The sequence below is a fragment of the Trachurus trachurus genome (genome assembly GCF_905171665.1).
Source record: "Trachurus trachurus genome assembly, chromosome: 4".
Lineage (NCBI taxonomy): Eukaryota > Metazoa > Chordata > Actinopteri > Carangiformes > Carangidae > Trachurus > Trachurus trachurus.
The window spans coordinates 23,784,464-23,800,779 of NC_139898.1; the positions used below are offsets into that span (position 1 = coordinate 23,784,464).

The following is a 16,316-nucleotide window of genomic DNA, read 5'->3' on the forward strand; positions in this document are numbered from 1 at the left end:
GAATGGTTCTTCAGAAAAGAAGTCTTTACTATAGCTACTTTCATTAAAAAGTGCCTGGTCAAAAAGAAAAAGTGAATTATTTATGTGAATTCCATATGTTTTTTGTTTTGTCTGTGCTCTGATGATTTTGTTGTTGTCTAAATATGATCGTCTAATATTTATTGTATATTCATTGTTCTTTACCTTTGTATATTGATGCTGTTTCTATTGTTTATATGTTGATATTGAATATTTGAATTCCCCACATCCAGACGTGTGGGAAAGTGATTGGTTTGTGTCACACAGCCACTCCTATTTAAGATGGCTTCCTGTGGTGGCGCAAACATTTGCTTGAGAAAGGTCTAGTACCGAAACGTTGCATAATAAAATTCTGCAAGTTGGCTTAGTGTGCGGGAACTCTTCTTTTTCTTGTTGTCTAAATATGAAATGTGTCTTAATTGGTGCATGACACTTAAATAAATATAAATTCATTCATTCATTCTTACAGCGTAAGTCTGCATGCAGCTCTCCATCTCAGCCTGAGTGAGCGTGGTGCTCTCTCTCTCCTCAGGTGGGTCCATCCACGATTCCCTTTTGGCTTTGGGCTCAGGTCTCTCTACGCTGCGGCCTCTTCTTCTGTGTCGCACCGACGTGCTGCTCTCAGACCCGGAGTGAAGCGGAGCGGAGCTGCTGGCGGCGGCTGCAGCGGCACCAGCAGAGGCACCGACAGCAGCAGCAGCAGGACCGACTCCCTCAGCCGCCCCGGCCCCGGCCCCACCCGCCTCCTTCACATCATGGATGCCGTTGTCATCGTCGTCGTCGCACATTTCAAACACAGAGGCAGGGTCCATTCCCTTTTCCACCATAGTGGGGCTCCCCTCCTCCAGGAAACTGTGGTCCATGAGCGGCCCGCTGCAGACCGGCCGTCTGTCCACCTGAGCAACAACATCAGGGATCAGCAAACGGCACAACTAAAAATAACAAATGTACCACTTTAGTTGCATATCTTCTTTCTCAACAAATGATAAAAGTACCAGACAGATTGACAAACACATTACACTGTATTGTACCTTCTCTATGAAGCTGACTTTCCTCAGCTTCAGACCACAGTCGATCAGACTTTCCTCCTCCGTCTCTCCTTCACTGAACCTCCCGCTGTCAGCCTCGTCCTTCTCGCCTCCCTCGTCTTCATCCGGCACCCCGCATCCCCCGTTCAAACACTTCTTCTCCCTGTGAGAGGAGTTGAAAAGACACACAGTCGTCAAACAAAAACCTGGATGTTAACGGCTCACAGCGGCTCCTTTATGGCCTGTTCACTCAGTGTCTGACCAGCGTCAATCAGGACCGTATGTAAATGCACAGACAAAGGCAAAGAGAGATTAAGCGGCTTTTCATCTGAACCAAAGCAGGTCTGTTTGTTATGACTAATACTCTGAGTGTTGGTGTAGATGACAACAGCAAACACAGAAATGTCACCACTCATCACACTGATCATATGGCAGAGCCTTTCTAAAAGCACGCTTCAAATTCATCAATGAAAGATTCACTTCACACACACATACACACACACTTTTTAACATTAAAGTGTTAATACCTACTCTACTGCCTCTACTGCATTTTACTAAATGTATGTTTCTGCATTTCTGCATCGAATGAGAGTTTAAATAAGATGTTTCACCTTCTCTCAGGTTGCCCCACTCCGGGCCTGGTGCCCCTCAGTCCAGGTCCTGGCATGGCCTGGTCAGTGGGAGAAACCTGGGCTTTTCCTGCTGCCAGCCGGGCGTATTTTAGAAGCACAGAGAGCAGCAGGTCCCACACGGCTCGCAGTGTAAGCTCGCCCAGCTTGTGGCGCTCATACAGGTAAGGCTGCAGCACCTCCTTCACATTTTGAAGGAACTGGCGTATGATGAGCAGAGTGGCCAGCATCTGACGAGAACAGACAGAAATCAGCTGCCGCACACACAATTTGTACAACGCAACTTAAGAACATTTTTTAAAGTAAACGATGCCCTGGATAAAATGCAAACAGCTTCAGGTGGAAATGTTTAAAGGAAGGAGGACAGGAAGAAAGAGGACCGGCAGGACAGTGGAGAGGATATAATAATAGGCTGAGAGCGCAGCAGGATACACCGTTATAGAACAAATCAATCCAAACGTAATTACAAATGCAGACTTTATGCACAGGCAAATCACTTCAGACAAAAAAACTGCTGCTGAGCGTTTCCCCAGCACATTAAAACTTTCATGACTGGGATGTTTCCACAGGTGTAATGTGTTTAAAGGAACCAACAGGGAGCAGTACAGATGCAGTTTTATGCTCCAACTCATTCACTGTGAAGACACATTTCAGTGCTGTCAAGTAAGACATATTAGAAATCATAGCAGGAAGAACCAATATGCTTAACTTAAAGGGTATTCTAGTTTATAATAATTAATTTTATAATGTTAGCTTCATTGCTATTGTAATAATACAACATCACAACAACTGTGCAAAAAATATGAGCAGTCAGACCCTCATTCGAAGTTTTCAAACTAATGATATTTGCAGAATATACACAACGATTATAATTTAAACTATCAACAATCAAGACATTTTCAAAATCAAACTGCTGTTGAACTACTCTAACAAAACTTTTTCATGTGCAATTTGCACCATTTTAGCTGAGCCAAAAAAACACTTTAGTTAAATTGTTGGTGACCACCTGCTCAATTTCCTGCCTCATAAAGCTTTGTTGTGGTGATGGTGAGGTGCCCCCTGATCTCAGCAATTACTCTAGCATTTGTGCCAAAATGATGGAAACAGAGCACAGGAACTATCCTTTCACACTAAAAACCAAGCAGTAAGTGTCTTTTATACAACCAGAGGACAGACATTTTCAACAACTGCATCACAAACATTACTGCCCTTTAATCTAAAAGCAATTGCTTCCAAGTCAAATAATGCTGACGCACAGGATGCAAACACAAAGCCACAATGAATTCCTGACAAGGACATGGACACAATGTTATTTTCAGTCAATGATGGGAGACCTCGGAAATGGAAAAAATGAGATGCTGCTCTCCCACGGCTACCTACTGGAACAGTCAGCACAGATATGTCAGAGTCAGACTCTGGCAGAATCAAGCTGACAACACCAGATGGTTTTCATTTCAGTCCTTTTGCACGATTTAGCCAAGTTATTCTTTCTTCAGAAGCAACTATTTATTTACATTATCAAGATTAACTGGATTCAAGAAAAGTTACACCTGCTTATAGATCTTAAGGTTATTTTTCTTGTATGTATTAATGCAGGTCTTAAGTAAGTGGAATGATTCACTTTGCAAAAATCAAAATATAGCTACTTTTTCAAATATTTGCAGAGGCTTTTTGTTTCAGTCTGTAGCATGAAGTCAGGTGGTGTTAACAGATTATGACAAGATGAGTGAGGTGGCACTCCAGCTGAGAGTGGAGCAGAAACTGACAGACTGAGTGAGAAATTGAGGAATGAGTTGCGAGAATTGTATTGAAAAATTCACACGTTCCCACTGCATGGAAGGAAAAGACCAGTGATAAATAAAATAAATAAATAAATCAACACAGACCCCACATAACCGTGTCAATGCATAACTTAAGGGAAAGAATGAATTACATTTGTGTCTGTGCAGGTGAAGAGGCCTAATGGAGGGAGGATGGAAGGATTCACTGTGAGGTTTTAGTCAGTCACCAACCGTGCAAAAAAAATAAAATCTGACATTATCTCCCAGCTACAATTAAAAAAATATCAATGCATGAAGCCGCCCGTCTGTCTGATGAAAGTCTGTCTCCAAATTATGTGGGACAGTATGATTTGATTGATCTTGTGGTGATTTTGTGAAATTAACGATTAATTTATAAACTTTGATGCTGCTGAGAGAGATGTGATCCTTTACCAACAATTATGAAACCATGGAAACCATGAAAGTTGCAAACTCTTATTAGAATATAGCAATCAAAATGCAGGCTGCTAGTGCATTGTGTGGTTCAAGCGTGGCATGCAAAGGCATGACAGAGGTGGTCAGAAATGGACCTTGGACCTCCAACCCAGAGGATGAACAGGGGTCATACTTTAGACCTGAGTAAAGCTCTGGGCGACCGGGGCACAGAGCCCACAAGCATCTGGACCTTGATGAAGAGGGAAGGCAGCACATTCACCCGGATCTGCCGCTGCAGACTCCTTAACAGAGACAAGACCAGCAGCATCTTCCACAGATGGACAAATGGATGGATGTGTGGATGGATGGTTATGGAAATCAATGGATGTAAGCAGAGAAAGCAAAGTGTTTAAGGGTGGGAGACTGCAACAAACAAACAAACACACGTTGGAAGCCAGGAGAATCTCTGAGGCAAATGCGTGACAGCGGAAAACATTAGAGCGAAGGTGCTGCCTACCTCTTTCAGGCGCTCCATGTCTTTGAGGTAGAATCCAATGTAAAAAAGGCTGAGATAAGAATTTACAAACTGAAACTGCAAGAGAAGGAAAAGCCAAGCGTCATTAAGAAGACAATTATGAAAGGAGTCGTCTGAAAAATAATAAGAGTCTAAATTGACATGGGAATTTTAGATATTATGTAACGAAGAGGCACTCACAAGAACCATTTTGATGATGAGATTTTTCTCATAGGCACTCTGGAGTCTATAGTTTTCTGTGGAGTAGAAATGATCTCTTATTGAACATCTGGATTCACTCATAAACAATATAATACACTGTAAAATTAAAAGTATACTACTAATTAGAGTTTACAGCAGATCAATTACAAGCGTTAACCCGCATTTTTATTGGTTATTATCTTCTAAAAGAGCTGCTCTGCTCTGAAAGTGAATGCAGATCAGACAGGTCAGACTCTTACCCATGTCGTTGAGCCAGCAGGCAATTTTCCTGTACACCTCGTCACATGCAGTCACAGTGATAGCTAGCATAATTTTGGGGATGAAGCGAGCTAGCCGAGGCATTTCCTTGATCCCCATCACAAATTCCTGCAGAGACACATTTATCACCAACATTACAACAAGAAAATTCAACACTGCAGCAAAGAACAGATGCGTGGAGAAGTGATTATGACCACAAAAACTGAGGCTGGCAGCTGACTGACCTGCAGCTCAAAGCAGATGAGCATGACCAGGAAGACAAAACAGAGACAGAGGATACAGATGGGCAGGCTGACCAGCCACCTGAAGACACGCCTCCGCCACGGAGGATAGTAGAACTCCTCACATCCTGTAATGGGACTACAGCGCTTGACTCCCTGCCCAAAGAAAGCGAGAGAGAGAGAGTGAAAAGGCTTGAAAGAGAAGAGGGGAAGACGACATCAGGAGGACTGGAGGCTCCAGACTCTCTCACCCTGAACTGAGGCCGTGGTTCCTCTAAGGATTCAGCGGGCGTGTCCAGAGTGCCCCATTTGTAAGCCAGCTCGGCCCCCCTCCTCTTCCACCGCTCCAGGAACAGAGTGGCCCACACCACGTTGAACAGTGCAAACACCACACAGCAGATGTCACGGCTGGTCTGAAACCACCCCCAAGACACAAACACATACAGTAGATCTTCAACACTGTGATCTGGACTGGTATTGTGATTTTTCAGAAAGCAAAAAAAAAAACAGAATTTCTCCTCACCTGATCCGACTCGGTGAGCATCCACAGCACAAAGCCGATCACAGCAGGATACAACATGGAAGTGGTGTAGAAACCCAACCAGGCAAAATACATGGCAATCTTCACCCCAAAGTAGTCACAGATATCATCTGTGTAAGTACAAATGAAAAGCAGAAATCAGACTGAATACAATCATACGAGTGAAAATGTTAAAGATATTTAGTGAGTGTACATGCAGATTAGTGCTGGCGGTACTATATATCAATTTTAATGTGCGTCTCCAGTTGTGGATTGATTATACTGACCTAAAGGCTGTTTCTCACAAACAGCCTGAACCCAGGACTTCATCAGTTGACTGAGGATCCTCTGTTCATGCAGAGGAAACACCTGCTGGATCACACCTCGCGCACTCAGCTCCGGGACTGCAGAGAATAAAAAATGATTACTATAAATTCAATTTATGCAAAGAGAGGAACAGAGAGAACCGCAGAGTTACTCAGTGTATAAAGACAAAACTAAAACTATCAGCTCCAGTAAACTATGAGATCCATCACGGCTGAGACATGATTTCATTAAAGCCTGACAGGGAAATGTCATCAGGTGTCTCATCACACTGTTCTGATAAAGAGAAGCAGCTTACTGATTGGCTGGCCCTCCAGGAAGTTGATATTATGAAGCACCTCCCCATGTTTGGCACGTAGATTGTCCAGCCAGTACTTAATGATGCTCTGCCTCTCCTGAACCAAACAAGAGGGGCAAGTCAGGTAATCAATCAATTTATCAATCAAGCTTTATGCATAGAGCACCTTTCATACAAATCAAAATGCAATTATAATTGCTTTAAAGTAAAAAAAAAAAAGAAAGACAAAGGCAAATAGTTGAAGCACTTAAATAATGATAGAAATGCAAGTAGTTAAAATAACAAAGGATTAATGATAAAAGAAAATATGTGTGTGAATGACTCTGACCTGTGAGGTGAAGAAGCACAACTCGCTCTCGATGTTCTCGTAGATGTAGTCTTCCTCACAGGAGAAGCTTCGCGTTCCTCCTCCAAACTCGGGCTTCACTGCTTTTCTCAGTCCCATCTCCTCAGCGCCCCGCAACAAACTGCAGGACAGAGAACGCAAACTCAAGTTTTCTGTTCTTTACCTCCGCTTGATGTTTGCATCAATGATTCTCTTCAAAATAACCCACAGATAAATATAAAGTGAAGCTGCTGCACTCGGCTGACAGTTCCACCGTTCAGCATGTAGGTGGAGAGAGCGCTATACTATTGATAGTGATAGCAGGCAAACAGCACGAGTGTGTTATTTTCCCAGCTGACAAGAGGATGCAGTCATGCCCGGTATTCAGGTCATCTCTTGTAGAAAGAAATGCATTCTGGTCTACTGGGGCTCCCCTCTATCCCTGCTTGACTGTTGATCTTTGTAAGAAAATAATCAATTTTTAATAATATTGTTCTTTGACTATGAGGGACTTAAGCCTGGGATCCAACCGTTCCTGTTTATTGTTGAAATTATTAAAAAACAGCATTTTGATAATCGATTATTCTCTATGAAGCAAAAAATTCTAAATATTATCTTGTTTCATCTTTGAAATTCATTTGTTTTTTGTTTTATATCATCAAAAATTTATTGTTTGGGGCTTTTGACTGATGGGTTGGACGATACAAGCAATTTTAAAATGTAATCTCGTAATCTCTGGAATTAACTAGAAAGAATAAGCCATTGATCAATTTGTCAAAAAAGAATTATTTACTAAGCTATGTTACTCTAAATAATTACAGTTATTTGACTTTTATTGTTTTCTAAAGAAACCAGCAAAGATGAACGAACCCTTGTAGTATTAAAGTCAGCTCAACTCTCCTCTAATGTCTTAACCTCATCACTCTCTCTCTCTCATCTTCTCATTTCCCATCAGCCCCTCCTCCATGTCTCCTCTCTTCCTCCTCCTCCTCCTCCTCTCCAGCCAATGTGTCTCCTCTCCCCTGCATCCTCTCCATCCTCCTGCCTCTCTTCCCTCCTCCCTTCACTCTTCATCCTTTTATCTCCCAGAGTCCTCTCCTTTGCCCCCACGCCCCCAGACTCCTCCTCCTCCTTTATCCCATCCTTCCTTTCTCCTCTCCCGCCGTCCTTCCCAGCGGCTTTGTGCTGAAATCGCAGTAATAATGCAGCACCACGCCCTCTGTTCCCCACAGGCTGACAGCTCACCTCTCTCTCTTTCTTTCTCTCTCTACATGTGCATGTATACACACACACACACACACACGTAGAGGAATCCAGCCTTGGTGGGCCTGTAACATCCATCCATCATGCAGCTCCGGGCACTTTGAGGAGCAGGACAGTGAAGTATGTTCAGCACTATGATGGATTGCAGGAGAAACGCAAGGTGCGTGCTTCTGAATACTGCTTAGTGTGCAGCGCTATCACAATAAAAGTCCTTGTCGGAAGAAAAACAACGCGGTATCTATTGAAACCAACTGTTTAGTAATCTAAGCTAATAACTACAGGCCCTTTCAGGGGTGTGCAGCTTCTGCAGCTGCCAAGAATCGTAATGAGATCCCCCCCTTTTTTTATTTAATCAAAAACGTTATTGCCTTTTCCATTCTCTGGCTAAATATAAGCAGTCTTAATTTGGCAATGCAGTCAAAAGCAATGTGTGGACAAAGCCAACCTTGTGAGGGAGCAGCAAACTGCTGAGGGGGGAGCGCTGCACATAAGGTTTATGCTAATTTAGCAAAGTATCTATCAGGTGTAATGTAGAAACTCAGCAGAACAGGCCGACATGCTGAAAACTGCCCAGTCAGAGCTGAGGAAGGAGTAATGGGTTGGATATAAGGTGAGAAATAGAGGATGTCGCACCAGGTATGCTAATTGCCAGAACTGTGTTTTCTGAGTTTTTCCTCAAAACAACAAATGGAGCCGTTCTGAAAATAAAACAAACAAACAAAAACAGCACCAAACGCACGTCTCCAGCTGTTCAGATGCTGGTCTCATCCCCGTTTCACAGCACTGAATTTCTGCACTGGTTACCGAGCCCTTTCAAAAACACAGCACATAGGGGAGAGAACAATGCTGCTGCTGCTGCTGCAGACCTTATCAAAATAAAAACACAACGGTGCGTGCAGTAGATGACGCACCTGGAGAACCTGCTATTCTCACACCGGCCAATAAAGGGGAGGAAAACTCACTGTGTTTTCAGTACGCAAAGGGAACGACTACCCAAGGTGAGAGGACGGTGTGTTTTCTGGGTTATCGTTTCTGTCGTGGAAAATGTAGGTCATCCCATCCAACAGTAGGTGTGTGTGTGTGTGTGTGTATGTGTGTGTGTGGAGAGAGGGAGAGAGAGAGAGAGAGAGAGAGAGATAGAAGTGGGGGGTGGTTTCATGTCACACAGGAATCATTTTCTTTCCTTGAGCATTTCTTTAAAAACCCACTGGCACAGTTTCAGAAAGCACTCTCGCCATCCTCCCACCACTTCTCCTCTCCTCTCCTCTCCTCTCCTCTCCTCTCCTCTCCTCTCCTCTCCTCTCCTCTCCTCTCCTCTCCTCACTCCTTCCTTTTCCTTTCTGCTCCTCCATCCTTCTCTTTTTCATTTACTCTGTCTCTCTCTCTCTGTTTCTTTTGTCTTTCCTTCTGGTCATTTCTCCAATTCCAATCCATTAATGGGCAAAAAGGTTTTGTGTAGACTCACTTTTATTTCATTTTAATGTATAAGCTAAATGCACAGTCAGCAGAGAGGACTCGACATTTGTCAAGCGGTGAAATACGGTATGGAACGACCAGTGCTCCCCTGATCTGCTGGATCGTATTTCTCAGTATTTATACACCAAAGTCATCGCTGAGATTAAAATGACCCCCGAGCTCGTCCGCACATTCCCCTGAGAGAGATTCTTTCAAAACAAGAGACTATGTCTGGGCAGCGTAATCAGAGCGAGTACGATCCATACTGTTTAAGCTCGACTCCAACCTTCTGCAAAACTTTAAATAACCTGCAGCAGCAGAAGAAGAGCAGTGTTGCTGATAACACCAGGCATCGCGACAGCTTCACTAATGGGTCACTGTGTATGAGCTAAACTGCTGTGCCTACTATAGCTGCAGCTAAATATAAAACCATGATAAATGAAGGTATAATTTTTACACCAGCGCGGAACAACAGGGATATTTTTGTAACTCCAGTGGTAGCATTTAAAATAGACCAAACCTCAAACTACTCAAGGAAACGATACGCTGCATTATTCATCACCACGGTTATTCATTTCTTGTCTCAGTGGAGGAAAGTTACAGCTGTAGCCTTCCTGTCTCTTCTGTCCAGGGTGACGGGATAATTCGCTCACACAGCTACAGTGACACAACCCTACCTGTAGTGGGTGATGGCAACATTGCAGAAATCACACTGTAGGTCATTTTCATACGTGTACAGACTACTTATTATGATTGGGGGTGGGGGGATAGGTCGAGATCTTTGGTAATGTGCTTGTTTTTGATCCCTTTTTTATGTTTCTGGCTCTCAATTAGAGCGAATCTGATCAATTAATTGTAGTTTTGAATAATTCATCGGGTTAAGTTCTAAAACATTTACTTGTTCCATCTACTTCAGATGTTTTTCTCCCCCCTGCGCTCTAGGAAAACTGCAATGAACGTCTTTAACGCATACGATTAAGTGAATAACAGATCAGGCCAAATAAATTAAAAACTAGTGTCTATGAAGTATATACATATGTACATCATATCCGATGCACACAGGAGATTGTATCCATGTATGGCGTTCATGCAACTGTGTCTTTTGGCTCTTTGTCAGTTCCAGTGGTTTTGTTTTTCTCACTACAGTTTTTTTTTTGAAAACTCAATAAAAAACAATTTTAAATAAATAAATTAAATAACTGTTGTTGGTCCTCTTACTTTTCATATGTAGCAGTGACGAAGAACGCGTAGACCCGTGTGTGCTTATGATGTCGAATTTGGATGATGAGCTCTGGGATTCCCAGCCGGATGTGGTTCAGTAGCCATAGCAACGTGTGGTCATCTGTAGTGTCTGTAGCAGGAAACGAAAAACAAAAATACATTTTTTTTTCCCCCAACCGTACCCACACATCGCATTGCTGTACACACTGGAGCTGCTGAGTACTCCCACAGTCTTGTACTATTTATTCCAGAGCAGCAGCTGGAGGTGAAGTGTCACACACTCGAAACGCTGGAGACTGACTTCTCCTCTCCGCTTTCTTAACTGGTTCAAAGAAGCCGATCAGAGAACTACTACTATAATCTTTAGGCTGTGGCTGGGAGAGCTGAATATAATATACAGCAATATAATAATCATCCTTTTTGTTATTGGGCTGTAATGCTATTGATTCTGAGAAAACTCTCTGCTGCTGGGGGTTTAAGAGACAGATAATAATCTATAAAACATTTAAATGAAGGGGATTAAAGGAATAAAAAGCAGTGGGAGTGTGCCCTGTCTCTCTAAGGAACAATATTTAGACCTTGAGAGTGAAAAAGGCTGGAAGGTTAGGACATTACAGTCTGCCCTTACTCCTTTATAATCCGGTTTCAGGGTTAATTCTCTGTATTAAATGTTTACCAGCACTGAAACTGTTCATTAACTGGACAGAGAATTATCCTGCAGCCATTCTGTTTTTTGTTTGAGTCACTTTTCAAGCAATAAAACACCCAGTGTAAGCTGCTCCAGATTCCCAGTGGAGGTGGAGGATTAGCCTTTTTCTTTTCCTTAATAGATAGTTCACTGATCCACTTTAAGCTTTGGACTGTTAGTTGAACAAAACAAAACAAAACAATTTGAATGTGGCTCCTTCAGCTCTAGCAAATTGTGATCTGTATTTTCGTTTTAGGGATGCATAGTTTTTAATCTTAAGCATTTTTTTTTGTTTTATCCAATCAAGTGTCCATAACCCTAATATATCTTGTGTAGAAAATCTGCCTAAACCTAACCCAAATATTTGCACACAGACAAAACAATTATCTCATTAATAAATAATCACATTATATTGTTATGATGCTTCACCGCAGGCCTGTAGATTCATTACACAGCTATGGTTGGGGTTCAGGCCTGGGGCTGTCAGTGACCTCCTCACATGAAAACATTTTACAAACATGTGTTGTGTGTGTTGAGCGCTTGACCTGCAAAAGTCATGAGGACATCACAGTTCTCCGTGGGCACGGTTTTCATCCAAGACTTATGAGACATGATGTGTCTCCCAGCCTGCAGCAGCCGCTTTCCAAACAACTTATCTGAAAGACAGAGAGAGAGAGATAGAGAGAAAGAGAGGGAGATGGGGGAGAGAGAGAGAGAGTCACCTTTTCAAAGTGGAACAGCATAAAGAGCAATGACATTTCTAACATTTTGCGAAAACCCCCCACCTCCTCCAAAAATCTTACCCCTGCTGCCCCAGCACACACACACTCACACAAAGTCGTCCTTCTCGACGGGACAGATTTAAATGTCACACCCCTTCACCTCTCAACACGACACTGACAGACCTAATCGTGCCCTGCCGGGGCCAGAAGCCACACATTGTCTGCACTGCACACACAGACACACACACACACACACACACACACACACACACACACACACACACACACAGACACTTATATCAATCATCTCAACACGTTACTGCAGCCACTCCACTGTGCTGTAAGGGGCCGCATACATACAAAGCTTCAATAATAAAAGATCACTCTTCAGGTTTCACAGCACAATAGATAAAAGTTTCAAGTCTATTGAACATACGGACGTGTGTAGTCAGCGCTCGTGTTGAATTACCTTGTCTCTATTCCTGAAGTCAACAGCAGTTCCCAAAATAGCTCCACTGAAGCCAAACAGTAATGCCACATTATAACACAGTCGCCCTTTAATGCAGCAGACTGTGGGTAAACAATGCACAGTATATATACATACTGCACGTCCTCTGAGAGTGGACGCTGATACGTCATGGAAAAATTAGATTTTCCAAGACAACTCCCGGATCTTCACACCTCATTTATCTGTCACTGACCCTCTAGAGTCTCATATTCCCACTGATATGTAGTTCAGCGGTGCCAACAGTTTCAGCAGGACTGAGCGACTCTGTAACCAGTGTGAACCCGGACACCGCTCAGCTGTCAGAGGACCGTTTGTACTGTAGGAGCCGTTTCCTGGGTCCTGAATAACAACGACAGCGGCCCGTCCCACAACAGGCCTGTGATCGCTGAGGCGTGGCGCGTCGAGAGGAGGTAGAAAGTGGGCCACTACCACACAGATACATTTACTGTAGCATCACAACCTTCATCACATTCATATATTTCTATATTTTTGAGACACCACTGAAAGACTCAGGGAAAATGACACAAATAATGCTGCTACTGTCGATCCAATTGCTGGTTTTGTTGCTGCTAAATTGGTTTACAACCGTGAACGCACACACATCCACACTCATGAAGGTCAGAGCCATGGCAGGCTGTAAATTTAACCACTCCTACAGTAGCATGATGTAATCACCCTGCATCCCTGTTCTGTGCAGCCAATAAACACCTGTCACATAAAGGCATCAGTGTGTCCCTTTTACTTCCTGGAAGCACAGCGGTGACAGAGAGGGACCGAGCGGAGATTCCCAGAAACAAGCCCAGGCCGTCGGTGCTTTTCACAGAATGTAATTGTATTTCCATGTTTACATTACATATGTGTATGCACATTAAAGCATCAGTGTGCAACATGCAGATGTAGCATAGTATCTGTGCCATGCTATAACACTGTTGCATTAACTCTATACTTTTATGTAGTGTGATCGAAGAGAGTAATCTCTAGTGATGAACCCACAGAGATTTCTCCTCTAATTCTGTAGTACCCTGCAGCTGTACAGTCTTGTACTGTAGCACACGCTGGGTGTCTGTTTTGGTTTTTGACCGGCCTGTAAACTCTCCACCATCTTATTGCCAGCCAGCAGTTTTCAGCTGCTTCAGTTTTCATTGTAAATACACAGAATGGAGCTGCCTGTCCAGTACATAACGGCAAAGTGGGCTACCAGCTATTAAACTGAGTGAGGTATTTACCCGGTAAGGAGACTGATATTTTTCTCAGGAGCTGGTTAAGAGACAAAAATCAGCTAAAAAGGAGAGTGAATGTCGAGTTGGCATCAATCACATGACCAGAATGAATGCTGATGTTGCTTTGTGTGGTGACATAAAGCAACTTTATTATCTGATAGAAGCAGTTAAATGCTGCACAGAAGTCACATTTGTCACCTTTTAGTATTTTCTTTGTTAATTTTGTGTAATTATATAATTTATATTTCTTCCATAATCATATTTGAGCAATACTTTATCTGCAAATATTGCACTTTTTACATCCTCATCTCGCTTGGTTTGTTCCAAGTCGGCACCAAAAATGTTCTGTGTAACAAAACTACAAATAACAGACACAGAGACGACACAGCAGCACGATAAAAGACTTACCCAGGGTACTGTACCTAAGGACTTGTCAAACTCTTCTAAGAATCCAACTATCAACATACAGTACAGTATTTTTGTTGAAGATGATATTTTCTGTCAAGATGACTCAAAACATGTCAGAGCAGCTGAACACAACTTGACTTGGATGTAGCATTACTATTTAAAGGATGTCTCTTCAGTACTTACTAACAGGTTGTGACAACTTTATCTGGTTCCACACCGCTCTTCCCTTCTGAAAAAAATGTTCAATCATCACGACGCCGTCAAGCAGGAAACAGAAAAAAGGTATTTGGGATTTTTTTTTATTTTTTATCTTGAGTGGTACTTCTAGACACTGAAATGTGACTGGACGCTCTGCTGTGCTTTGGCTGAAACTCTAGTCTGCAGGCAGAGCTGCGACATGACAGCAATTCTAATGAGTCCTGTATTCTTTGCTAAGGGCAACACACACACAAACACACACAGTCCTGGACCAGGCAGCAGATTGGGCCCAACACCTCCACAGTACTTTGATTTATAAGCTCTGTGACCGTGTGCTCAGATGGTTTGCATGCATGTGTGTGTGTGTGTTTGTTGTGTCGATGAACATAAATGGCAGTTCACACACTGTCCATCAAGACATCACAGCTCTGTAGGAAAAGGATTAAGTCCACACTTCAAATTTCTTTCCAAGAATTTTGACTTTATTCTAGGAATTACTTCAAAAAAAATTTCAGATGTGGTCCTAATCCTCTTCCGTACATCAAAGATAAGGCAAGTGTGGCAGATTTGTGCCTCCATGTCTGCGTAAGAGCGTGTTTTTGCACCGCACAAACGAAACAACCTCTCAGCTTCCATGGAAAATATTGTTGTCATTTTCTGTGAAGTGGTGTGCAGACGCCTGCTGCATCCTGGAGATGACACCGATCAGGGCGGTGACAGTGAGTCAGAGGAGTAAACTCGCAGGCTCGAAAAAAAAACCACCCAAAAAATAAATAAAAAGAGATAAAAAAAAAGCTGGAAAGCTCTTCATAGCTGAGGGAGAGTGCAGAGTCAGTTGTGGTACCTCACTACAAATGACCGCTTCCGTGTTCCAGTAATCATGTGATCTATTGTTATCACAAAAATATTGATTATAGATGTTACCACTTAAGCTGTGCGGTGAAAACTCACAATATCAGGGGCGCCTCTTTGCTCATTTTGAGTTATATAGTTACAACCCTCTCTCCATCACATTTAACAAGGATAATCAATGGGCATTAACAGCTTTCACCTTATTTTACCTCATTAACACTCACCATGAACAGAGTGTCAGATGATTAGCACATGAAGTGTATTGTGGATTACCTCTACAGGTTGATTTTAAATCGAGGTACAGTTTTATCTATCTGTGTTATATCTTTGCCCATACTGTACTAGAGCAACTACACAAGAAACGGATCCCCTAAGTTGTTTATGTTGGCAAAAATCTGAATTTTTCGTGTTTGAATGCCCCTTTTGGGCCCGCCGTAACAGAAATCAGGGTGGTGTAGAGCAGGTTGGCCCAGGACTAGGGGTGATACAGATAAAGCCTGTATTACTCGCGGCCTTCGCAGCGAGACGCCTGTTCCAGGGCTAAAGCTTATCAGACAGCAGCCAGGCCGCCGTAACATGCAGAGTTTCTTTCTCTGATCTGAGTCGCTCTCTGAAGCATATCTGTGGGGTGTTTACTATGTGTGTGTGTGTGTGTGACTGTGCAGGTATTTGTCTATGTGCAAGTGTGTGAGCCCGAGATATAAAAAAGTAGGAGATTAATAGGGTGCAAGTCAGTGATGAAACTCAGGCGAAGCACTAAAAACGAAGGTCAAAGACACTTAAGGAAAGACTTGATGATGCACTCACTGTCTTCGCCGGCTGTGCGAGTGTGTTTGATAACTGGCTGCTCTTTATGCCTGGCTGGAGCGGCTTTGGGTCAGCTTTGAAGATTTTTACTCAGTCAGGTAGAGGTTGTTTAAAGTTTTCTGCTGAATCTTTGGGAACTCAAGTTTGTTGAATATATGTTGGAGCCGGTAATGTCAAACAGGTCGGTGACATTGTCAACACTTTCATCTGAGGTTTATAGCTCTGAATAGTACAAACAGACTTCTTGTGCTTCTGATTCAGATTCATGATTTTGTGTCCCTGAGGGGAAATTCATTTTCACAGTTCTGCTCTAGACAAAGGCACCAACACACATCCAGCACCAGAAAAAATACATATATAATATACAAATGAACAAAACACAAAATGTTTCCCTCTTTGACTGTAGTGCTCAATTCACCTGC

General features: G+C 42.8%; 1 protein-coding gene across 4 annotated transcripts in view; it reads right to left on the reverse strand.

Moving 5' to 3' along the window:
* The window catches only part of ano8b (anoctamin 8b), a 37,382-nt gene that overhangs the window by 7,145 nt on the left and 13,921 nt on the right, over positions 1 to 16,316 (reverse strand). Inside the window, exons 1-15 of one of the 4 annotated variants that reach the window (XM_083969632.1) lie at positions 12,371 to 12,610; positions 11,725 to 11,835; positions 10,489 to 10,621; positions 6,556 to 6,694; positions 6,228 to 6,324; positions 5,893 to 6,009; positions 5,609 to 5,736; positions 5,337 to 5,498; positions 5,089 to 5,241; positions 4,846 to 4,972; positions 4,586 to 4,641; positions 4,388 to 4,462; positions 1,658 to 1,905; positions 1,050 to 1,209; positions 486 to 950 (exon numbers count right to left, since the gene is read on the reverse strand). In XM_083969632.1, the coding sequence (XP_083825758.1) occupies positions 486 to 950; positions 1,050 to 1,209; positions 1,658 to 1,905; positions 4,388 to 4,462; positions 4,586 to 4,641; positions 4,846 to 4,972; positions 5,089 to 5,241; positions 5,337 to 5,498; positions 5,609 to 5,736; positions 5,893 to 6,009; positions 6,228 to 6,324; positions 6,556 to 6,694; positions 10,489 to 10,621; positions 11,725 to 11,791 (2,127 nt within the window). In that variant the 5' untranslated portion in view covers positions 11,792 to 11,835; positions 12,371 to 12,610. Of the gene's footprint in view, positions 1 to 485; positions 951 to 1,049; positions 1,210 to 1,657; positions 1,906 to 4,387; positions 4,463 to 4,585; positions 4,642 to 4,845; positions 4,973 to 5,088; positions 5,242 to 5,336; positions 5,499 to 5,608; positions 5,737 to 5,892; positions 6,010 to 6,227; positions 6,325 to 6,555; positions 6,695 to 10,488; positions 10,622 to 11,724; positions 11,836 to 12,011; positions 12,071 to 12,370; positions 12,611 to 16,316 lie in introns of those variants that run through there. The other 3 variants (XM_083969633.1, XM_083969631.1, XM_083969630.1) reach the window with 3 other exon arrangements.